General features: G+C 40.1%; 1 protein-coding gene across 4 annotated transcripts in view; it reads left to right on the top strand.

Annotated features, from left to right (window-relative positions):
- The window catches only part of EBF1 (EBF transcription factor 1), a 282991-nt gene that overhangs the window by 193154 nt on the left and 64842 nt on the right, over nt 1-24995 (top strand). For 2 of the 4 annotated variants that reach the window (XM_064458571.1, XM_064458569.1), the window contains exons 9-10: nt 14819-14949; nt 22650-22776. In XM_064458571.1, coding sequence (XP_064314641.1) covers nt 14819-14949; nt 22650-22776 — 258 coding nt within the window. Of the gene's footprint in view, nt 1-14815; nt 14950-22649; nt 22777-24995 lie in introns of all 4 variants that reach the window. The other 2 variants (XM_064458570.1, XM_064458568.1) reach the window with 1 other exon arrangement.

Below are 24995 nucleotides of genomic sequence, written 5' to 3'. Positions count from 1 at the left end.
CCTCAGAGGAACTGGAGTACAGTTATGCAAGTAGAAAAACCTTAGCTACTCTGTTTGGCAGAAACTTCACAGCTACCAGTACAGGAGAACACGCAGTAGCACTCAAATAGGCAATGAATATTCATAGATAATGAGCATTCATTACATTTCAATTTGCTTTGCTGGCCACCATGTCAGTAATACAATGGCATCATAGGGAAGAAGAATGACATTAGGACTAGAGAAATGTTTGAGAGATACAGCACCGTATGGCAGTGAAGTTTTGCCAGACGTTGTTTTTCCAACCTTCCAAAATGTGTATACTAGCAAATGACAAAATATTATATTATTGTAATACGATTAATATTATTTCTGAACAGGTTCCTCTAACTTAGCTTTTTTATTATAGGATACCTTTATTGTTGTTATGTTGGGAAACATGCTTTTTCGCTCCAGTCCACTGCTGATCTGGGCAGAGTACAAAGGAAAAGGATTTTGTGAATTGTGGTTTGTAAATGAAGGCCAAGAACTAGTGATTTTTTGAGAACTCATCTGGATGTCGTAAAAGGTCATGATTATCAAAGAACGGTGTTCACAGCAGTTTGCAGGTACCTGGACACTTCCAAAAATTTCATGTTAGGTACCCCAGTATTTAAATACCCCAAAGCAGTCAGTCGGTGATTATGAAAGGTCTCTGTTCCCATGGAACTATGTGCAAAGCTGTGAATCAGCTCAGTGCTAACAATCTCAGGATTAAAGTTTTGTTTAGATGAAATTTTTCCACCAAATTGTCATTTAGAATATTCTGATTAGAAAACTTCACAAATAATGAACTCAGTATTGTTTGCATCTCAGGCAGCATATCATCTCATCGAACTGAGAGAAGGCCAGTGTGAGCATTCACGTCTCTCTTACTGTCCATTGCGGGTACCAGCCAAGGGTTTCTGCAGAAAAAATGAGTATTTGACAAAGCTCTTCCACATCTGAGGAAACGAGTTAATAGCATAAAAAGAAACTGATGCAGAAAATGGAATCCACCAGGGCGGGATGTTTGGAGTAGTTATCCTAATCTGGGTTGCCATCTGAAAATTATTAATGTTGGTAGTAAAGAATAAAAATAAACTACTAATAATTAATATTGGAATGGAGACAGGCTTTGTGTTTGGCCCAAATCCAGAATACAAGATTTTCAGGAGTGCATGGCATTGCAAAAACTGTGCTTTCATTAAAGCCAGTAGCACAACTTCATAAAGTGTTTTTTAAAATCTTAGCCCAAACTGTTTGCTGAGCATAACCAGAAAGCTTTGTATGTCATGATTAGTCCTTTCTGCTTCCCACCTTCATTCCATGAATTTATAGTTCTTTTTGTGACAAAACAAATCTTTAGCGTGAAAGTGACTGTAATATAAGCAGTGCTGGTTTATGACCTCATTGAGTGAAGCGAATAGGGTTAGGAAGTTTATTAAAAAGATCAAGAATAAAGTTTTATTAAGAACTTGTCTGTAAATTAGCCGTTTAAATTTATTTCTCAAAAGTACCTCAAACATTTAGACCTGCAAGTCAAGGTACAAGCGCCACTGTGAGGTGCTTAACAAGATGCTGTCTTTCATGAGGTGGGTGTTTAGGGCTTTCTGAACTTCCGATCCATTTTTGAGAGTCAAGTGGTCACGCAAAATTGTAGGTACCCCGTACCCCGAAAGCAATCTTTTTGAAAATTCTTGTACCTAAATCCAAACTCTCAAACACCCAGGTGCCTGAAGCTGCAGGTAGGTGTTTATTGGGATTTTTAAAACTCTGGCTACAGAATTTCTATGCCTGTCTGCCAGGTACTTTGAAAATTCCATTAGGTGTTTACTGGAACCACTGGATAGCTGGGTGCTTCCAAAGATATGGTCCCAAATGCTGCAGGAACCTGTGTGCTTTTTCTGTACTACTGTTGAAGTGTCTGTTAGCAATGGGATTATAAGGAAATTCAAAATTAATTATGTTTGGTTAATACCATATAATTATGGTTTTGTAGCAGCGCTCTCAGAGGTTCTGCATCTATCTCATAAATAAAGCAAAGTTTCCTGCAGAGGTCCCTTTTGGGGTTGTGAAATGGCAGCAGACGTGCTAGATCTCCCCTGCTGTTGGAGACTGAACAGACAGCTCCCATTGCTGTTCGCTGAAAACCTGGGCTTGCACATGGAATTCATAGGTTTGGTGTTACCTGATCCGTACTAAGAGGGAAGGCCAGCTTTCGGAGGTAAATTACAGGCCTGACCGCCACGCTGCTCATCTTTCCAGCTGCAGCTTTAGTTTGTGGGTTGGGGCTTGAGGTCATAGCCCTTTGCCACGGTACGTTCAGGTGAGAGCATTGCTCAACTTCCTGGGCTCTTTGAGGAGGTGAAGAAAGGGAAGAAAATATTTCTGACCAGGTTTGGCTCTCTTAGGCACTGAAAGGTAAAGCAACTCTGGTTAGGGGCTTTTTGGGGAAAATTACCTCTTTCCTGGGATTGTGACCTTGAAGGCGATGGCAAGTGCTGCCTCCTCATTCAGGCCTGAGTCTGAGCAGAGGTGCCTGCAGGAAAGCCCAGAGTCAGGTGCCTGTTCAATATCAGCTGCCAAATATTTTTTATGGGGTTGCTTCTGGCTGCTTCCTACCTATGATATCATCTTGCCAAACTCCCTCGGTACTTTTGGGACCCAGCGTTGAACTCCTGGGTCTCCAGGCTTCCAGAGGTGTCTGCCCATCTCTGCTCATTGTAGAGCGGAAAGAGTATCCTAATTTAGGCGCACTGACTCACCCGGCCAGAGCTGGAGTCTGACTTTTTGCATGCTGCAATGCCTTTAGGTAGGTGGTCTGAATATGGCCCTAAATAAATAAATAAAAACATAGCATGACTTTATCAAACACATTGAAAGAAAAACTTCTCTAACCATTTGTAGGCTTGAGTCCAAAGTATTCACCCCTCAGATTTTCAGCGGTCTGGTTTTATGTGGTGTCATTGCTGGACAGATACTATGAACTATAAATATATTTTTATGCTTATGTTTTTGCAAGTAAAGCCTAAATGGCAGGGAGGGGTGCTTGAGCCTGCATTCAGAGCAGCACAAAGAACAGAGGAGGAAACAGTCTGAAAGACACTGCACAGGAGAGACAAGGGAGTCTCAGTCTTCGCAACGCAATCAGGGCTTCTGCTTGAAATGCAATTCAGGTTACGTTGCCTCCGTTGTTGTCCCACTGCCATCACAAACATGGGCTGAGTATTCTATTGCATTCCTGAATCAAACATCCCTAATAATAATAGTAACAATAATAATAATATTATTATATATTATTTTGTTTATGTTTCTTACCCACCCTTCCCATCCCAGGTAGTCATTAGTTTGTAGTGTATTTCTGGCCAGGACAGCAATTTAGTTAAACCTTCTGATCACTGGGATGCTTTTCTTACAGAAGAGCCAGATTTCCTACCTTCTCCCTTGGCCCAGGGCCTGGAAACCCGAGGCCATCCGTCGGACCTTGGTCTCCGTTGGCAGCTCTGCATAACCTGTCATGGAGACAGCCTGAGCACAGTTTTTGCACATGATGAATATGGATCTTTGCTGCATCTGGCAGGCTGCAACAATGAATGCAGAAGACTGCCATTAATAGATAATAAAAGCAGAAAGCAACATTAATGGGAATAAGCTTTTCTTTTACTGGGACTGATTATTACTTTTTTGTTCTCGGCCTGTAACTAGATCGAGCCGCAAATAACAGCTACCAACGCTGTGTGCACGCATGTGTTTTGTTGTTGGCTGGTTTTTAATCTGGAATATTTAACCATATCTTCAAAGTACGATTGTGTCATACATTCTCATACACTAATAGATGTCAAAGATGAAGAGCCTTGCTGCTTTATATTTAGTCATGCCTTCATCTATAAATTTATGGTGGTATTATGGTTTAATGAATTGAACAAGTCCCGGAACAACAACAAAAATGCTTTTTTGTTTGAATTTGGATATTGTTCACTTTGTTCTTCAAACGAATAATAAAACCAACATGTTTCTTTACTGGTAAACTTCAGGCTAACTTCATCTCACGTTACTAATCAAGCACTCAAGGATATGTGCGTGCACATATACATATGTGTGTGTGCGTGCGCGCTAAACAGGCGCTTTCTGTCGTGGTGCTAGACATAGGCTGAACATTCGTATTCCAGTAGCGATAGGCAAACCTCTGAGAACAGATGGAGCAGAGTTCAGCACAAAGGTTTAATCCTATCAGGATGATTCCTGTATGGCCATCTGGATAATCCGGCGCACAAATTCAGTGCCTGTTAAAAATACAACGTAGGCCAAGATTAGCGTCACAGATTTTCCACTAGACTTGTTCGTTTTGACTTTATGATTCTCAGACTCCAGAAAATTGCATTAGAGAGCAGCCTGTGATTTGTGAGAGAAATCAGATGAGGAATAAGAACTCTTAGGGTACTTGAATTTCCCTTGAAGAAACTGGATTACAGGCACTTCTTGTCCCTGCCACAACTGCTTTGTGTTTCTACGCGTGTTGTTGTGTTTCTGAAAGACGATTACTACGAGCTCTCTGTTGTGGGCAGAATTTCTCAATTCTGCTGAACAAAGAAACTTCAACTAAAAATTAGTTGTAGTTGGGGCTCTTGTTTTTATCAGGATGAAATAAATGCTTTGTTTGCTGTAGAATCTATCTCAGGTGAACTTCTGATTGTTGCGCTATATAATATAGTGGGGGTTTTAACTGGTTTTGCGGGGGTGGAGTTCTGTTTTTTAATTTGTGACCATGAAAGATCCCATAAAAGTTTAATTGATGCTAATATTTAGTTTGGGAGAATTAGAATTTGGATTTAGATTGAACTCTGTTTCATCTAGAATAGTTTATGTGTATCGTCGACTAAACCTTGCCAGCGTGGCAATAACGTACCAGTGTACACCTGAACATCAAGACCTGCTGTTGTGCTTGGGATGCTGAGCTTTTTGCACCTTGCAGGGCAGGATGCTATGGCTCAGGAGCTTTTATCTAGTCCTGTGTTCTGACTGCAGAGAGATTTGCTGTGAGGGATTCACAGTTTTGTTAAGGTACTGATGGGAGATAAAAGAGAGAAAATGAGACCAGGGTGATGGTGAAACAAAACATTTATTTAAAAATAGCACCCACCTGCCCTTCTTTTAGGTTGGGATTCCAGAAAACAGGAAACCACAGGGTTAACACTAAGCAAATGACTGGTTCTATTCTATAAAATGCTTTGCTGGTTCAGGACCTTAGTTAGCACTGCTGAAGGACCAGTCAGATAAATCAAGCAGGTTTTAGGGTATGCAAGATGTGCAGCAATGTTGGTTTGACAAACTTTAGGGTTGATTTATGTCGCACATTTCGGGCTTCCATTCGCAAGGTTGCTTTCATCCTCACCCAGAAATTGCATCAGTGCAACTGTTTTTAAACATTAGTGCACTTAAACAAATGCAGTCTCCTTTCTGGACATACTTTTTTTTAAAATAGTAATATTGGCTTAGCTGGGCCCTGTAACTTGATTAGTGGAAGTTAAATCAGTAGGAAGCCATTGAAATTGAAATGGGAGAGACATATAGGATTTTTTCCACCATTTTACTAACAAAGCTTTAATTTTAAAGTCCACATTCAGATAAAAGGGTATAATCCCATACTTATATCACATATATCCCCTGCACGCTATTGCCTTTCGTTTCCCATCTTTTAGGAACACTGTTCCTATGTCTTGTAAGTGACCCCACAGGATGGAGGAAGGAGTGAAGAAATTGAGGCTCAATAAATTGGGGGCTTACAGTAAAGCATTTATCTTTCTTGGAGTCAAAATATGCCTGTGCATCCCTGAGGAAGGAGAGCATGCTGCAGCAGTCGCTTGTTTGGTGCTGGGAATGGGCAAAGTTGTCCCCAGTTGTGGAGCTGGAAGAACTGCCAATATTGGGTAGATTTGGAAGAATTTGATATTCTTGGATGCGCTGTTTCTTGTGATCCGGCATGTGTGTATCCCCTGTGCAGCTGAGCTGCCCAAGATAACAGAGACCGTGTCAGTGCTGGAGCTGAGTAGCTGCATTGGTTTAAGCAGAGTCATATGTCTGGCTGAGGCCAACCACAACAGTTTCTTCATGGCTGACTCAAAATGAAAATCTTCCAACTTTGGGGCAAAAATAATGAATGCAAAAATTATAGCTTAAAATCTTCTTGAAATTTCCTTGAAATAAAAAATCAGAATAGTGCATCAAAAATTTTTGCAATAAAATTGTTAAGCTTCTGGAAGTATATATAATAAAAATATGTATATTATATATAGAGAGTGCATACATATATTTAAATAATAATAATAATATATTTTTATATATATATATTCCTGTTTTGGCTGAACCTATATATTGAACTTAACCAAATTTTTAAGTGCTTTTGCACATTGCATTTTTCTTGGGGAATTCATTATTTGCCAAACAAACATGACAGAACTCTCTTTTGGAGGTTGGGTTTTACTGACTTGCAGTGAGATGCTAAGGACACTTACTGATTTATTAATTTTTGGAAAGCAGCAGGTACTTCCTAAAGTAAAAAACTTCCTCTGTAATGTGAAAAGGTTTAAAAGAATTAATGCAAATGCATTTCTTGCAATCATATAGAGATAACTAAATTATTATTTTTATGGAAATGTTGTAAGTAAAATACACAGCAGATTTTTCCATAACACATCTCTCCTTATGCAGAATTGCCTCCTTTTTCCATGCAATCATTTTTCAGGCAGTGACCAACAACTGGGAGCTTTGGAAATCATTAAGGAAAGAGAAACACAGAGGACTCCATGAAATGTAACTTTGCTAGATGAGGCATCAGCAAGGATACACTAGCTTAAGTATTGATTGTAGGTGGAATATTATCCCAGGTAATTTACATTTTTAATTCCCATTAATGGGAACTGAGCATCTGAAATGTTAGGCAGAAAATCACAGACAATACCTTTAATTTCACTACCTGAAAACAGAAACAAAGGCTTCCCTTCCCCCAACCTGGAGGGATTGCACAGCGTGTATATTTTTGGTTCGGTGATTTCACCTAGTGCAGACGTCATGAAGAACCAGGAGGAGGTTGCCATTTTTGGCAGGGTGTTGTGATCTTTAAAGCTTGCAAATGGTGAGTCCCAAATATCAAGATGCTGTAAAAAGGATCTGGGAAGGGGGAGCAGGGCATCACATCCTTGTGCCTGTGTTGCATAAAGCTGTGTGAGTTATCTCCTTGAGAGGGAAACCTCTGTTACCCTGTTTCCTGCACAGCAGCTGCTTATTGTCAGGAGAGAATAGGAGAGAGAGCAGGCTGCGGTATGAAAAAACGAAAGCAGGAAGATCATCACTTTACTAAGATAAACATCAAATCTATTGTTTAGCTTAAGAGCGAAGATTTAATGCTCCAGTACAATATGTAAAAACTCTGCCACATTCCCTTTCCCTGAAGCGTCTATGACTAACCCTTTGGGCTGGTCCTGCGGACTTTTCCCATCCAGGCTGGTTTGGTAAACTTCAGTTGCTTTCAGTTCCAGCAGTGCCTCCACATGCTAGACTGGAATGGTACCATTGCATGGGCACACAGACTTTTTAGGGTTCACCCTTTCAGCATGCTCAAAGTAGGTGAGCAGACAATGACAACTCTTGCTTCTCAGGAAGGAGAATATTAGTTTTGAAAACAAAAAAAACCAAAACCCCAAAACAAAACAGCCCAACTCACACCACCCCACCACCCCCAAATATTTGGTTCATTCTCTCAAACTGGCAAGTTTTGGAAAAAGGATAGTTTTCAGATCTGAAAAAAACCCCACTTCCCCCATGATAAATGCAATCTGTATAAGTGCATAAAGTGGAAAATCCACAATCAACAATGATGAATGGAATAACCCTTCCCCACTGTTTAACACCTATGTAAATCTATAATTTTTTTTTAAGAAGGGAGGAAATAATGTTTTTCTCTCCTTTTAAGGAGAAACATACTTTGCCAAACTAAAAATGTTAATCAAAAAAGGCTTTGAGCATCCCAGCAAGTGCTGCACATCTTCAGCTCCAGAGTGCTGTGGGAAAGGAATTTAGGCTCAGACCATTCCTGGGCACTGCCTTGTTCAGTGTCACAAACCCTATGTGATTTCAATAGCTATGAGGTACCTGAGGACAGATCTACATCAGACGATATAAAAATGCTGTAGAAATCCCAGACTTAGCACTGAGTCGCTGCTACATTTGACTCTCTGCAATGCGGAGTAGACATAGCAGCTGTTCCTGAATTCAGTGTATTGGCATTAGTATGTCGGCTCTGCTGCTGCTAGTTCTTGTGTCAGGTTGGATGAGTTCTGCGCTGCACAGGGTGGTCTACGGGTAACCTAAGTGTTTTTTGAAATGGGAAACCCCAGTTCCTTATACATAACATCGTTCTTGGCAGCTTTGCACAGAGCAGTGCCCCACTATCTTAAAAAATCTAGTTCCTTATTCTGCAACTTCTTCAGCTGGGTTTTTAAGCACTTACTTAAGTGGTTTGTTGAATCACAACTTCAGTAAGTCATGGCTTTGAGTGCTTAAACCAGTTTTGTCTTGATATTCTGAAAATCAGTAGTTTGGTGAAAGCATTTAACAGGTTGCAGGATCAGACCCATAAACTGTGGGTTAATCTGTGGCTCATTTATATGTTTAGCCTGGAATTAGATTTTACCCAAGAAAAAAAGGAAACTTAAATTAAACTCCAGATACTTTCAGTACTTCCTCTAAGATGAGACATAAATTCCCTGTTCCTCTGAATTCCCAGTTTTAACGCAACACACCTTGCGTGTCACAATACTCTTATAAAAAAGAAAAATAAAAGCACGTACCCCATCATTTAAACTCCTGTTGTGATGCAGCAAGTGTTGTCAGAGCCTCATCTATGAAATAATGGAGGATGAAACCACACTTTGTGATAAAAACTGCAGGCGAGGTCATTCTTACAGTCACCAGCACAAACTGGATATTAATCATAGAGCAAATACATTTCAGAAGCTAAATAAGAGCAGTCCCAGAGCCCTGCTGATAGCTGTGCATCCCACTAATTCACCTTGGTGAACGTTTACCTCTAAGCTCAATTAACCCTTATTCCAAGGCCACCCATAAACTTTGTGGTAAATATGTTATTTTCTCTGGCCTCTGTTTTCTATCAATGGAATAGGTCATTTCTGTTGGAGGACAAAATGCTGTCTCCGATTATAAACTCAGGTCCCTAATTAAGAATAGATGTCCAGTGTATGTTTGTGAGGGACTTGAATTGGTAACTCATTGATTCTGTAAGTTCAGATGTTTGATGCTCCTGAGGGCGTCCGCTATTTCTTCTGTCTTCAGGTGCTATTTGAGGCAGACAGAAATGCTCAGGAGGCAGACGGATGGTGATGTGGGGAGAGAGATTTCCTAGTGCAATTGCCTGCATACAAAGTTAGTTGTTAAACATGTACAAGAGGCTATAAGGAGATGTTATTGCTTTTGTTTTGTTATTATTATTGTTATTAGTATTATTAGTACCGTTATTATTCTCCCTTCCAAGCATTGTTCAGCAGCAAATTGGAAATGTGGTAATTAGGCCCTGACTGGTAGTGTAGTACTAGTGTCCTGAGCCAAAGTTCAACGCCCCGAAATGAAATTTAAACCAATTAATCTGTTAGATTTTTATCGCTTGTCCGTGTTTTCACAGCAATTCCCTTAGCACGCGGCCTTTGATCAACTCTCATACAAAAGCTAAAATGTGTGCCTGCTGCTAGCAAGATGGGGCTGACATTAACATGGCACTCATAAAACAATCAGAGCAGTGAAGCCCTCAAACAGACAGGGCATAGTAATATTTAATAAAAGCGCACACATAATCTTCAGAATTAGCATTTTGTGCCTTGCAGTACCTTTGGGAGAAGAGCTTTTATTTGTGGAGTGATCATTATTATAACAAAGAAGAGCTACCTAATAATTTCCACTTTAACTCTGCAATATGCCACGAGCATTTCTGAACCATTATGCTAAACTGTGGCGGGGTAATCATTTTATTGTCACAGTTTGAAGGAAGAAAAATCCCCTGTATATCAGTAGCTAGGGGAGTACGGGAACACAGGAACACACTGACACACAGCACACAGCAAAAAACTTTTCCTTTTTGCTCCCTGTGTGCTGAAGTTGGTACCTACCATCCTTTGTATGGAAGGTGATAAGACTTTAACTATGTATATTCTGAGAAAAGATGAGATTTCAAAAGAACATTGTTTCCCTTGAAAGTCATTAAGATTTTTGCTCATAAATCCTTAAGCTTTATCAATAGAGACCTTAGCTTTGAAGTCAGTGGCGAAATTCCCATTGGCTTCAATCAGTTTGGGACTGCAGTGCATCCCTCTAACATCTCTATCTGTTAACTCAAACCGCAGGAGCAGCACAGTGAAACGTGTCAGGTGTTAACACTGATTTGCCTTGATATTATGCAAAGAAGGAGAGCAGCTCATTAAGACTCATAACCGTTAGGCCATTTCAGCAGCTGGAGGATGTGGCCACATCACCTTCAGCAAGGAGCTGCAAGGTCCGTGCCTGCAATGGAAGGGGTAGCATTTAGTTTTCCCTCAGTTCAACAACTGTTCTGAAAACATGCAGTGAATATAATACACTTGCACCAAGGAGTTTTCAAATCCTATCTGGTAGTTAGGCTACCAAAGTCTTTTGGTTCTGGTTGTAGTTGGCTGCCAGCTGTTCATTCAAAAAAAAAAAAAAAAGTTAATATGTGTAAGGATGTGTAATTATTCTTTTTTATTATAATTCTTCTCTGGACTTAAAGTCCGTTCATGTTATCAATCATGTCCACTTCATTGCCTTTATTAGAACTGGTCTAAAGTCCTTCACTGTGGTTTTTTTTTTTTTGTCAGTGAAGTTTCAGACTTCAAGCAAAATCTCTTTTTATACAGAAAAACGTAAATTTTGTGTAAGTTTTTAGTATTTGTTTTAAAAGCACCATTCTAGAAATGATGCTTTAGTGTTACAGAAGGGCATGTGAAATGATACTATTTTGAAACAAAATATTATGTTTTTCTTGGAAATATTAAAAAGCGTTATAGTTCATTCCAGATAGAGATCCTGGAACTTTGCATTCTGCAAAAAAAAAAAAAGCTCTGGGCTTTGGTTTCTCTTGTGACCAAAACAAAATCTAGAAAAATCAAGTTCTCCAGTGAAAAGATTATTCTGCCTAGCTCTGTTTTTCTAGGGTTGCAAAGAAGTAAACACCTTCCAGACAGTGCTTTGAAAGTTGCCAAGTGATTAACAGAAGAAATATGAAGAGCTGAGGGCCTGAGCTGGCCAGACATTTGTACCAGGGGCATAAATAAGAGCTGAGGTCATTGCCTTGCCCCCCTCCCAACGTTACCTGTGGTGACGCTGGCAAATGGGACACGATTCTTCCTTCCATCCTCCTTCCTGGTGCTCCAAGAAAGGGGCCTGGGAAGGGCAAATTTTCAGTAAGACCAGTGTCCCAAACGACACTGGCTGTTGCAAATGTGTCATTGTGTAAACATGTTTCATGCCTTCAAAAACAGGTAGCAGTCTGGATGCCGCCCTCAGCACGTCTCCTCAGGCTTCCTTGGGATGCAGCCCTTCAGCGCAGCTCCCCTTGCAGGGCAGTGCCATTGTGCAGCTCTTCCAGTCTTTACAGACACTAGTGTTTTAAGATAAGGGGAGCTGTGTGGGGAAAGTTGGGAAGTCCTACTGGTCTTTGTGACTGGTCCCAAGGGAAAATAATGCCTTGAAACCTTGCGGGAATGCACGGCGCTCTTGCTGCTTCTCAGGTAGTGCCTGCAAAGGTACCAACCTGCCCTGCTTATTAAACCACCGAGTCCTGACTTTTCCTCAGAGGACATGTCCTGGGCTGTTGCCAGCAGTTTCGGTGAGGCACTGATTCAGCACAGTTGCTGCATATTTAAATAAAATTACACGTGCGAGTGGTCACATTGACTTTGTGGGCGAGAGTGTGCCAGTGAACAATCTGCAGCCCCAGTGCAGCACAAGGACCTGAGTGTCTGCTTGAAGTCCCCCTGGCTGCCGTGGGGCTTGGCATGTAGCTGATATTAAGCCCATACATGTATAAAGTATCAGAATCAAATACATGGGGCAGCACAGACAGTGCAGCACCTCCACTTCTGAGTGCAATGTATCACAAACATCACAAGGTAAATAGCAAGACCTTCAGCAGGGACCTGTAACTGCAGAACAATATCTTGCATTCATTTTGAAGATAAATTGAATCTATAATTTTGAAGCCTGCATATGTTTTCTGTTAATGGCTTAATGTCTCAAACAGTTTTTATTCACTGGTATTTAGGAAAAAAATTGTTGTTTGTAGTCTTTAAGAAAAGTAACTCATTCTCTGACACATGGTAAACTGATTGTCTTTGGGTTTTATTGTGGGGTGTGTGTGTCCACAATCAACTGGAAACACTAGAAGGGGTGTATTTTGGGAGTTATTTTAATTTTTATTTATAAAAAAAGTTTGATTCTGTGGAAGGGCTGGATGGCATTTTGAAAATCTGCTTTCACTGTAAATCCATTGCTGTGAGCTCGGCTGTAAGGAAAGCATTTGGTTTTGGACTTTGCAATAGATTTTATGCACAGTTTTATGCAAGTAACTTGAATCCAAATTAAACATATTGAAGTTACTTCTGTGTGCGCTACATTTTCGTGATGGTAATGTTAGGATGTTTCTTTTGTTAGCTCATGTAAAAGTTAATGGCTGTGCTTTGCCAAGTTTGGAGTAGGGTAATGATTTTTTTCTGCCTGTGTGTTTGTGTTTTTCACCGGAGCTGGCATCCCCATTAGCTTAAGTAGTGGAAAAGTTTGTGCCTGACACAACCTTCTGTAGGTAGGGACAGGGTCTGTTTGCTCCCCATGCATGTGTTCCATCACCAGTGGTGCAAGTCTTGTAGCAGTGCCCACAGAAACACTCGCTGCTAAGGGTGACTCAACAGCTCCCTTCCCAGCTCCGTCCTGCTTCCCAGCCCCACGCCCACCCGCCCTGCCCAGGGGCTGGCAGGAAGGAGCTTCTCACCAGCCTCACCGACTCCTGCAATTAGCTCCAGCCAACCAGAACTTCACTAAGTAATTATAAAGATGCACAGGGTCTCTTTAGCATTTTATGTGTGGAGCATTTTAAAGTAGGCTTCTGTGAATGAATTTACTGTCTGTACAGCTAGAAGAATGTAGGTCAGGAGCTGTACCACTAGAGAGGTGCAAGGCTGTTGTCCTGGATGGCACTAACATGTGGGTGGCTTTCACACCCCTGTCTTCCTAGTAAATCCTTACCTGACGAAGTGCCTGAGTGCTCTCCCTTGAGTACATCATCAAATACTCAAAGTTACAAAGTAAATTAGCAGCTCAGCCAGACTTCTAGCCAAGTAGCAATTCACAGCAAATGCCAGCAACCCTAAAAGAAGAGGTATATATGCAGATATATATATATATATACATGCAGCTAACGAAGTCCTGCTGATTGACACCTGACTGACATTGCGGAATCAGCATAGGCAGTGGCATCCTTTCATGTGTTTTCAGTGGAGCCAGCCTCTTTCTGCTGAGGACTGGGTTCATATCTAAAGGAAAGAATCTTTCTTTCCAACATTGAGGTTGATTGGTAGAGTTTTGCCGTTCCTTAAGGAATCGTTTTTCATGGCTAATAAAATTGTTGAGGTACCCACTTAAAGTGTTATCTAATGGTATAGTGTCATATTTTCATCTCCTGCTGTATTAGCAAGGAGAAGTTGGTGGCATTTAGGATGGAGCTGCTTCTTTTCATCAACCTGTATGACCACCCGGAGACTCCACAGCTGAGAGTTACCCATGGCTTTTTGTCTTATTCAGGTTATTTTTACAGTAATGTTATTCCTGTTGCTTCAGCACAGTTAATTTCTGATGTACTCTGGTACTGCAGAGGAGGAGAATCAGTATGTGGATGTTTATATTGCCCTGTCCCACCAATACATAAAGTTTAGCATGTGTCTGCTTAGATAGTCTTAAACCAGAATAACTTTCCCCAAGATTTGAGCTTACTACTTTGAGCAGCGCTTGAGTTTTCAACATCCTCTCAGGAGGGACTTAGTACATACGATGCCAAGAAAGTGGCTAGTGAAAGTGGGGACAGACTCTATGAATATAGCAGAATGCATTGCGCACACTTTGTTATCCTGTAGATACAACATAACTGGAATGACTAGATGGCAACATTGTAGGTTTTGGGTTTGGGGTGGGTTTTTTTTTGTAGTAGCCAAAGCATTAAGCAAGGCAGGGTGGTTCAGTACTAGAACAACCTGGATCTAATTGCAGAATAGTTCAAGAAATGCTGAAGGTTACACCCTTTTTTGTTTAGCCAATATTTTCCATAATATTTATAGGAGTTTCCTTGATGAATTTAGGTTATGATGGATAATAAAGAAAGCTTGCTGGGTATTGTTTTATTAACTCAGGTATTGCTCATTTCATATAGAATAAAGATAGGGATTTGTCCTCATTTCCAATTGGTCTCTGCCCATCATGCTGTGATTTTTTTTGTTAATGTAGGCTTTAAAAAGTTAATTTTTTCAATGCAGATAACAAAACCAAACAGAAATTAATTGAGAAAAAGTGTTCCCAAAGATATAGTTTGAGGTCATGCACATGTACTAGAAAGAACATGATTGCTGAAATCTTTGTGTTAGTAAGGGGGAAAATGAAAGCTCCTTTTATTTTATTTTTCTCAAGTCTTCTATCATTAAAATCTGGTTCTAACAGCAGAATACTTCTCTTTTTCATGTCTGTTGAAAAGCAGCTACACCATGTATCAAAGCCATCAGTCCAAGTGAAGGATGGACTACAGGAGGTGCCACTGTCATCATCATAGGAGACAATTTCTTTGATGGGTTACAGGTCATATTCGGCACCATGCTGGTTTGGAGTGAGGTAGGTGTTGTCTGAATGGTAATAGCTTTGTCTAGCTTATAGCTAGCCTGTCCTTTTTCTATGCCACATGCTAAATCAGCAACAAATGTTGAGATGCGAATCCTTTCCTCATTCAGTTTTATGAAAATAATTAGTCAAATTTACCTGTGGCAGAAACCCATTACAGCCAGGGGATTTGCATCTCCTCTCAACGGCCCAGAATTTAGCTCAGTGCCTTTTATTCCAAGAAAAGGGAAGGATAAATGCCTGTGTGAATAATTCTGCATTTAGCACTACAATAGCTAAGGGCCCACAGGAAACAAACGTTTAGGTGATCCTGCTTTCCAGGGAAACTGCCTGCTTGTAGCTGCAGCTCACCAAGGTGGAGACTGCAGAAATTCAGCACCTCTGAATCCTTAAAGTGTAGACACTTGGTGTAAGAACCATCTGCATAATAGCAACCAAATATACAGTATTGTATCCACAGTGGAAAATACAGACTTGTTATACCTAGCGGGGGGCCTCTGTAGTTTCACAGTAACCCTTTTTTTGCTTCTTATCAAATTTTTGCTGTTGCGGTTCCTCCCAGTTTCTTAAATCTTCTCTTCTCCTGGCACATAATTAAACGTTGAGTCTGATATTCCCCAAAAGCCTGTGGAAAGTTAAAACCCAGGCAGCATCACATGAACAGCCACTTCCAGAGTGCAGGGCTATAGAAGTTGGGGAAGAGTTCCCACTGGCTTTGCTGGCATGGGGAGGCAGCTCCAAGGAAAGGTTTACACTTTGCATTTATGACTTTTCAAAATAATTTTGGAGGTTTTATAAGAAATTGTTATTTCCATGATTTTAATACTGGCACACTAAGACAAACAAGCATCTCCGAAATAGCTGTGCAGTGCTTACACAGTGACGTAATGATCTTCTGATGCTTTGCCTTATATCCTATAGATATTAAATCAACATCATAGCTTAATTCATATCCAGCACATTTCCCCTACTGATTCCATTGCACATATGGCAGCATTTTTTCCATATGAAGAGTATCCTCTAATGTCCTTCATGGGCTTCACTATTCTCTCTCTCTCTCTCATCCTTCCACTTGAGGACAAGAGTGGATGAAAGGGCATTCCAGAAAAGGAGATATATTAAATAAGCCCTATTCTGAAGCCCTTATGTGATCATGAAAGTGCCCCCTGGGTCCAGTGTAAGCATTTTGTGTGTTAGGATTGAAGCCATTATGACTACAGATGTTTAACAGGGAAAGGTGAAGAGGCTGGGAGGAAAGTGCTCTGATTTTGGTACTGCAGGATTGGATCTTTCATTATAAAACTTGACTCTATTTATTAGTGGAAGCCATTAATTGGCAATTTCTAATCTCAGGAGAGTGAGTGCTGATCAAAACATCATTGCTGATGGTTTCAAGGCCTTGTCATAAAATTAATAATGTTAGAGGGGGTCCAGACCGAAGTCAGCCTGTTTGTTGTGAATGCTCTAACAGGCTGCAAGTTGGCTTTGAGGGAAAACTGTTTCACTGTCTCTCCCTTACAGAATTGCTTCTCAGTTTCATAACCTATGAGAGCAACAGAAAATCCTATAGGGGAAAAGAAATTATTTCTGAAAGAAGCAGACAGATGTGATAAACTAGTGCAGAAATGCCTGAGCTGAATGATCCCTAAATAATAGCTCTCTATAAGTAATTCAGATTACACCTACTAGCCACATATGAAGTGCCAAATAAGTTCTTTCATTTGCCTTCCCATTACTAAAAATGTCTAGTGCATTTTGAGTACCCAGAAAGGATATTTTTGTTGTACTTTAATAGAGTGTAGAATTGAACTGATGATCTTCAAACATTGAGCAAGTTCATCCTGAGTTGCCAGTCAGGCCCAGTTTTGAGCAAACCTGGCCAGGTTATCTTGTCACTGAATTCAAGAGGAACTTTCAAGTTCATCTGGTTGTTTCATGGATCCAAATAAAACATGATTCTAACTGAGTTGTAGAAAATTCCAAACAAAATTAGATAGGCAGAAAATCAAGAAAAAGAGTGAGTCCTGTAGAGCATTTTCACATGGATTTTTATAACTTCACTTTCAGTTGAAATTGCAGGTGGTTTGGGGGATGAAGTCTAATATTTAAATTAAACGTCATTTTGCCACAGACTTTGCATGAGACCTTGGGCAAATCACATAATCTGCTTAAAGTTCAATTCCCTTTCTCTAACACAGTAATAAGATTAGTCATCTTCTTTGGAAAGGTGCTGTGAAGATAATTATCGTAAAGGTCCTATATTACTCAGATTTTATTATAGCAAAATCCATGTAAGTACCTGAGATGCATGGATATTTAAAATATAAATTCTACCACAGTTCAGAAGCAAAGTTAAAAGGCAAAAAAAAATTTGTTCATTCTAAGGGTGAATTCGTTGCTGTCAAGCAGCATATGTTATAAATAATTTGAAATGTAAATAATATATTTTTAATTTATTTTACATGTATTCAAGTTTTGTAATTGAAATATTTATATGCTTGAAATGGAGTTGACTGTGTTAAAAAAGGAGGTTTAAAATGGTTTCTGAAACACATATTTATTATTTAAACATATATTTTAGCTGTAAACACTCTAACATAATTACAACCTTTCTCAGCCAGGGAGAACTAAATAAAAACTTAATTTGTCACATTAATTTAGTGCAGAAATGCAGATACCCTAAGCTGGTAAGGTTCAATTAATCCTTAACTCCCATATTACTTTATAAAAATGACTTTAAAAGCCCTTGATATTTTTAGAATACAGCAAAATGGGCCATCTAATGCCTTTTTTCCAAGGGATTTTCATAACCAACAAACAAATGGCATTGGTATATTGTGTGCATATGCTGAATCTGGACAGACGACTCCCAGCAAATAGTTTGTTTGCCAAATAGACTCCGCCTTTCTGTGTGTCCAGTCCACAAACAGACCGAGCTGTTGTTTGAAGGTTTTTACCCAGCGTTCTGGATCTGTGCGTTGTTGCAAATATTCAAACTCTGAGCTGCTGATAAAGGTCCTCTGCTGTTTCTCTCTTATTGGGGGGCTGAAACTCTGAGAGTCGAGTTTCAGAGCAAATACATGATTGTGAAGACAAAATTAGTTTCTTATAAATATTCCACAATATTTGCTTAAAATGAACTATTTCTTCAAACATTTTCCTGCCAAGAACATTCCTCCAGCTGTACAGAGTCAGCTGGAAACAACTTTTTCTTTTATATTAAGAAAAGATGAAGCACTGAAACGTCAGTTCTTTTACCTTTGTACAGCACAAAAACAGAGGATGGTATTTTGGTTTGGCCTTTTTTTTTTTTTTAGTGCTGCTGAATCAAATTCTGTGACACAGTTTTTTGTTTTGCTTTATATGTTTATTATTGATTTTGGAAGTCTCTGTTTTTGAGTGCTTATTTTGGAGGTCTGACTCATATTTAAAAAATGAGTAGGCACCTTCTTTTTGAAAACCAATGCTTATTAAGCGGCATCTGGATGCCCAGAATTGAGGCATGCAAAGTCACTGGTCATTTTTAAAAATAAAGATATCTTAAGGGTCCTGTTCTGACTGAAAGCTGTCATTACCTTCAGTTAGTGGGATTTTTCTTCATTCCTGTCCTAATGGTCCTCTTCACACAGAGTCCAAGTTAAATTTATGACTGATTGTCACCATTTCCCTAACCACAAACCAGAGCTCAAGCATGCAAAAATAAACTAGTGACTCAGATTAATGACATCTCCTTATAAAATGTCACTTTTAAAAAAAGAAAGTAACCTGGCACTCTGAAGAGTGTGAAATGATGCTGTATCACACAAGAATGTCTAGAATATATTAGCAAACCACAGAAAGAGGTTTGTTGTACACACTCAAACCAAATGTGTTTTGGATTTTTGAAGGACATGTACCTCCCTCCATTCTGAAGGTCCCTAACTCAGGTTTTAATGCAATCCACAGCATGACCCAACTAACATATAAGAGTTTATATCAAACAGCTAGTACAGTTGCAGGTATTGGACCAATTAACTTGAAAATCCCTTGGGAGAAAGGGTCCAGTTACTAGTTTTATGTCCAGCTCCAGATCTCAATTAGCCAAATGATGGAATAGAAGAAGATGGATCTGGGATTTTGGCTGGTGGGTTCATCTCCAAATCACAGGTTAATGCCTTGCTCAAGATTTACACTTTAAAAATATGTTCAGAAATGTATGTAACTAATATTTACAAATCCTTATTTCTTGGCATGTCATTGCTGTGGTTATGATGTCTTTTAATGTACCAAGAGTCCCCACCTGAGGTTAGAACATAGGAAAGGCCATACGGAGACAGACACGGAGGTTCATCTAGCTCAGTATCTTGTTTGGTGCTGGGCAATGACAGGTGTCTGTAAAAACAACAGGGTGATCATGTAGCGATGCTTCCCTAGAACACTCTACCAGCCTCCAACAGTTTGGGGCTCAGAGGCTTCCACAAATGGTGTCTTTACTTTTAATATTCCTTGATGCTAATAGTTCACCTTTTCCAGATGCGTTACGTGCAAATATGAGACAGACCGTGCCTTGAAGAAGGTACAGGCTGTATCAGTGTGAGAGGAGAAAATGTGCTAGGAAAAGGTGGAATGGATTCCCAAGGTCAGGCCACAGGCTGAAAGTGTGTACAGGAAGACATGCCATAATCCTGGAGTTACTGAAGTCAGGAGCAGACTTGCTCTTGCTGCGGGTGGACCTGGAGTACCCAGATTCATGCAGCACCCATTAGGTCTCTGGGACTGCAAAATGGAGTAAGGGCAATTTGGAGAGCCAGTCCTGGTTCATGACACAGATCCTGGCAGCACTAGGGAATCAGAGTTGGAGACCAAAGGTGGTTTTCAGAGGGCTGGTTTTTGAAGTGCAGTGACATTGTTTGTCCCTTAAAGACGATTTCTTGATATGAAAGCAATATAGGGGACTACTGGTATGTAACAGAGCTAACCAGTTCCTTTCTGTGTGCATGAGAACTGAAGGCTGACCCAGAACAAAGGTCCTTCTAGCTCAGTACTGTATCCCTGACAGTGGTCAGTGGCAGATGCTAAGGAGAAAAAGCAAAAGGAAGAGACATATGTATTCTCCTGGTATACCTCCCAAGCTTTAGTTTTAGAGAAGAGAGAAGTAAAATATATCCTAAGTATCCTAAACCATAGGACTTCAGACATCATGTTCACCCTTTGGGAATGTGTGGGCGACATTATTGTATATTTGTGGTTTTAAACACAGTTAAACTTATTTACTTCAGAGCACAAAGGAAAACCAAACTGTTTGTGGAGAACAAACCAGGAAACTTGCTTAACTCTCCCCAGCTCTCTGTAACAATGGACCATAAATAGGTCAGACATTTCTTGGGAACCAGGGAAGATGAGTATTGGAAAATGCCACAAATTATGTTTAAAGAACATTAAACTGGTGACAGACCAGTAAATGCTGGGAAATTCAAAGATACAACCAGAAGCTGCCTGTTTAGCTCATGCCAGAATGGGGGTTGAGGGGTGCAAGGCACACGCTGATGTAGTAAGACTAGCATGTTAACCTTTACTATTAAAATCCTTGGCTGTTTTCACAAATATTTTCCCCCTAAAAATGTCACAAAACTTTTCTCATCTTGCCAGTTCACCCAGTTAACTAGAACCACTTGAGGATGGGATTTATCTCGGCTATCTTTGGCTGCCTGCAGTTAAGCATCTAGTCTAAACTTGTAGTCTCAGTTCATTGGAGAAAGGTAGATGCTTTCAGAGGGCAGCTCATCCCAACATGAGAGGTGTCTAAAGCACTGGAAATAAATTGCTATTTGGCAGTGCTTTCTGCCTCCGCTGACTATTGAGGCCATGTACAGAACTGGCATAGACTTTTAGGCTTTGGTCAGCCCAACTGTAAAACAGCTCAAGTTAAGTAAAAGCAATCCTTAGAAGTTTTGGTTTTGGTTTTTTTGTTTGCTTGTTTTGTTTTGTTTTTGTTTTTGTTTTTAACCCAGTTGATAGAATGAGTAATTTAGAAAAAAGGCAGGTTTCTTTTAAAAATAAATAAATTTCTAAATCACATGATTTCAAAGCAGAGCCTGAAAACATGTTCTTTGGAGCTCACAAACAAGAAGGCATCAATTCCTACATGATCATTTCCAAAATGACATATGACTTATGACTTCTGTGGATCTGAATAACTTTTGGAGCATTTGATGGTGGTAGTTTTGGGTTTAATCTCCAAATTGATTTAATATTGTTTTTCTTATTTTAAATATGGAGAACTTCCTACTGTGTATGCCATTTCCCTCAGTAACACAGATGGCTCTCAGACAGACATTACTCTCCTGTGCTTTTTTAGTCCTGTGCCCTAAACAAAAGTCTGACTTTTTGGTAGAACCTTACTACCATTTTGAAATATTTGGTTCCTAGTAAAAATAAGAATAAAATTAGCATTTTATTTTAAAAAAATCAATTTAAATGTATTATGTGATCCAGGACATGAATCAACAAACAGCATAGAGCAGTTGACTGTCTGCATAGAGTACTCATGGCTTTGCTTGCTGTCAAGGCTGGTCTTGGTCTTCTTTGCCTCTCTAGAAGTGTATTAATGTGCCACAGTCAGAGAAGGATTATCCATGTGCCAGAGCTGTGTTTTGGTTGCTGGACACAATCATGTCACATTTTCTATGCATCTTCTTTTACTACTCTTGTCTGAGGGAGCATAATGAGTGAGAAGAGGACATTTTAGTGATGTGGACAATGGTGTAATTTCTGAGTGCAGCAGAGATTTGCGTTAACCTGCCATAAATTAGTGAACTTCTAGATGGCTCTAATGTTAATTTCAGGGACCATGTTTTAAATCCAGTCCAGAATCCTGAAAGAGCAAAAATGGCCTAGAGTCTGGAAGGTGTAGCACTGACGCACCCCAGCCAGCAGAGGATCAGCATCCCCAGGCCTATTTGCAAAGAAGTTAAGTTTGTCTACTTATTGCTGTGTAAATCCACATCTGCAGGAGCCCTCTCAGATGTATGTCTGTCACTGCAGTGAAGGCAGACTGGAAGTGGTGGTTAGATGTCTATATTTGGTATATCTCTTTTGAGTGCTCTGATTATTTGCAAGGAAAGATCCAGCATCCTTCAGAAACCAAACTTTGCATTTCTGCAGTAATCAGTTATGCCTCCTCAAAATTAACAGAAAATTAAAACAGCAGCACATGGTGCTTTGCAGTGTATAGATGTCAGCTGGGGACCAGTGCATTTAAAAGCCTGCCTGGGCGTGGGCTGTGCAGCGAATCTCCGCCTGGGCTTGCGCTGTGCCATGTTCACACATGTAACTGCGTATCATTTATCAGTCAGATTTGTTGGACACTCTCATGACCCCAGTGTTCACCTGAGCAAACATAGGCATCCTGCTGCTGTAAGCTAAAATTACTGCATTAAACCAGGGCTAATGCTTGTACTAGGAAGCAAGTGCCTGCCATGTATGAAAACAGAAATAATGTTGTTAGGGCTGAGAAGGAGAATGCTTGTAAATATTGTAGTCACCAGCTTTTGTGTGGGTTACATCAAGATTGTATTCAAACATTGACAGATTAATTACATGTTTCAAAGCTTGTTTACCGTGATCTGAGAGGAAAGTGTTATTAAAGAAGTGTTCAGCATCTAACAGTGTTTTTTTTTCCCCCTCTCTTCTCCCTCGTCAATGTTTTCCTCTAGTTGATTACTCCTCATGCTATCCGTGTACAGACGCCTCCCCGACATATCCCAGGGGTTGTAGAAGTCACATTGTCCTACAAGTCTAAGCAGTTTTGCAAGGGAACGCCTGGAAGATTCATTTACACAGGTAAGGATGCTTCAGTACTAGATAAAACATGGAGAAATAGGGCAGGCAATATATCACACTTGCTAGGGCTTCTGCTTTTGTCATTATAAGCTGTACTTTATTTTATTATTTTGGCTGAGCATGTCATTGAAGGTACCAGTTTAAGGTTGGATTTCAGAAATGGATGACCATAGAGATGAATCTGAAAACATGCCAGTGTGGGATTTCTGTTTGCTTGTTTGTCCTCACAATGGGACATCTCTTTACCCAGGAGCGGGGAGGAAGGAGAGAAACAGATACCCCAGTACTTAAACAGAGGAAAAGTGCGAGCATAAGGAGCCAGACTTACTAGTGCAATCACAAACCTGCCTTCCAAGAAGTGTCTTGCTAATTATCTCCATCTCATGTTGTCTGGCAAGTGCTGCAAGTGTTCCAAGCAGCAGCCTGTTTGCCTGCCCATATCGCTGTAACATACTTGCCTCTGACTTTCAGCTAGGCCGAGTAGCTTTCACCCCAGCCAATGCTGTAGACATAGCGGCTTGCAGTGTGTTTTGGGATGGCATCCCACACCGAGACCACTAAGTCGAGTGGTTTGGCCTGAAGAATTGTTAACAAAAAAAGCGCACTAGGATATTGCAGGTGCTGTCAATGATAAACCACTCTCAGCAGTGGTAAGTACAGCCTGGGAAATAAATCAATTTTAAAAAAAATTTTTTTAAATTTTTTAAAAAGAATGCGTGTCATTGATTCCTTGGAAGGTATGCATGTTACTAGAATTAATGGCTTGTTCCAGGTTTTGATGTGCTTGTTATTTTATGCGCTTGTTCGACATATGCAGACAGGACTACTTCTGTATCTGTGGTTCATCTCAATCCAGAGCAATTCCTTTCCCCATTCCTAATTGCCCCTGAAACTTTAAGAATAAGATATATCATAGATACTTATGACTATGAGGCATTCTGAATTACACTGGGCACGTATATTGCCCCAACTGTGAATGTACACAGAGGGACTTGAGGCAGAGGAGAGACTTCTGTGCTCCAGCTGGGTAGCAAAGCTCTCGTTTGATTTTTTTCATAACATTGAGCAAGTAGAACAAAGGTGCCTTATAAAGCTTTGTTGTTTTTTTTCAAATACCCTCTCCCCCAGTTGGGATTATGCACTGGGTTTCTTTAAACTGGGTCTTAAAGTGTTCATGTATTGCCTTGCTGGCTGAGCAGCAGGTGCTTGTGGAGGCTGCGTGTATTTACTGTGAGCATTATGATTTCAACAATGTGTGGGAAATTCATATATTGGACAATAACGCACCATATCAAAAAAGTTATTTAGGGTTTGAATGTGTTGGAACAAAAGAAAAAGAAAACGCAAAGGGTCAGATTGCCAGCTGGTGCAAATTGCCAGAGTATGCCATGTGAAAGCCTCAGCCAGAGCTCTGGCCAGTTTGACCATGAATCTTTTCCCTTCTCACATTCTTACTCATGATAAGTTGTGCTGCCCTGCTTGTTGTCAAGCCACCAGGGTGGCTGCATCTGGCAAGTATGCGTGCAGGAGAAGAAGAAAGGGAGGAAACCTGCCCACCCTTGCCTTGCGAAGACATTTCTGGGCCTTCATTTTGTGATCTAAATGTAAAAATGGCTTGGACCCATTTTGGTTTTGCTTTCCAGATCATCATTAATTAGCTTTTCCAGTAAAAAGGAGGGCGGCAGTTTAGCCCGTCTGCCCAGAAGCAGATGGCTGAATGTGGAAATAAGGTGTCCCTGTACGGAGAGTGTTTCCATATATGCATTTTCAGGTTAGTGTTTAAAACACATTATTTTTCATTCAATAAATGAAAGTTATGAAATACTAAACAATGATAAAATCAAAGGTGATCCAATCCATGGACAATTCTCTTACTTATGCAGCTTTTATGGAGTTACGGTAGATACAGAAAATCTATTGTGACTGAAATTGTACCTCAGACAATTTACATTTTCCTTTTAGAGGCTTTTTAAAAAGGACTAAATGAAACTAAAATAAAAACAATTAATGCATCCTGACCTTCAGAAGTGCCTTCCAGCCCTTTAAACAAAATGCAGGTTCGGTACACGCCTGCCGATTAGTTTTAGTTAATTGAAAATTATAGGATTGACCCAAGAGGAAAATTTTGTTTGCACTCCAATCACTTTTACAAATTAAGGAAAATTACCACAATTTTGTTTAGCTAAGGTTTCACACTGAGTTCACGAAATTAGCTCAGC

The sequence above is a fragment of the Phalacrocorax carbo genome, chromosome 8 (genome assembly GCF_963921805.1).
Source record: "Phalacrocorax carbo chromosome 8, bPhaCar2.1, whole genome shotgun sequence".
Lineage (NCBI taxonomy): Eukaryota > Metazoa > Chordata > Aves > Suliformes > Phalacrocoracidae > Phalacrocorax > Phalacrocorax carbo.
The sequence above is the reverse complement of the archived record's forward strand: the minus strand, read 5'-3'. Positions and strand labels throughout refer to the sequence as shown.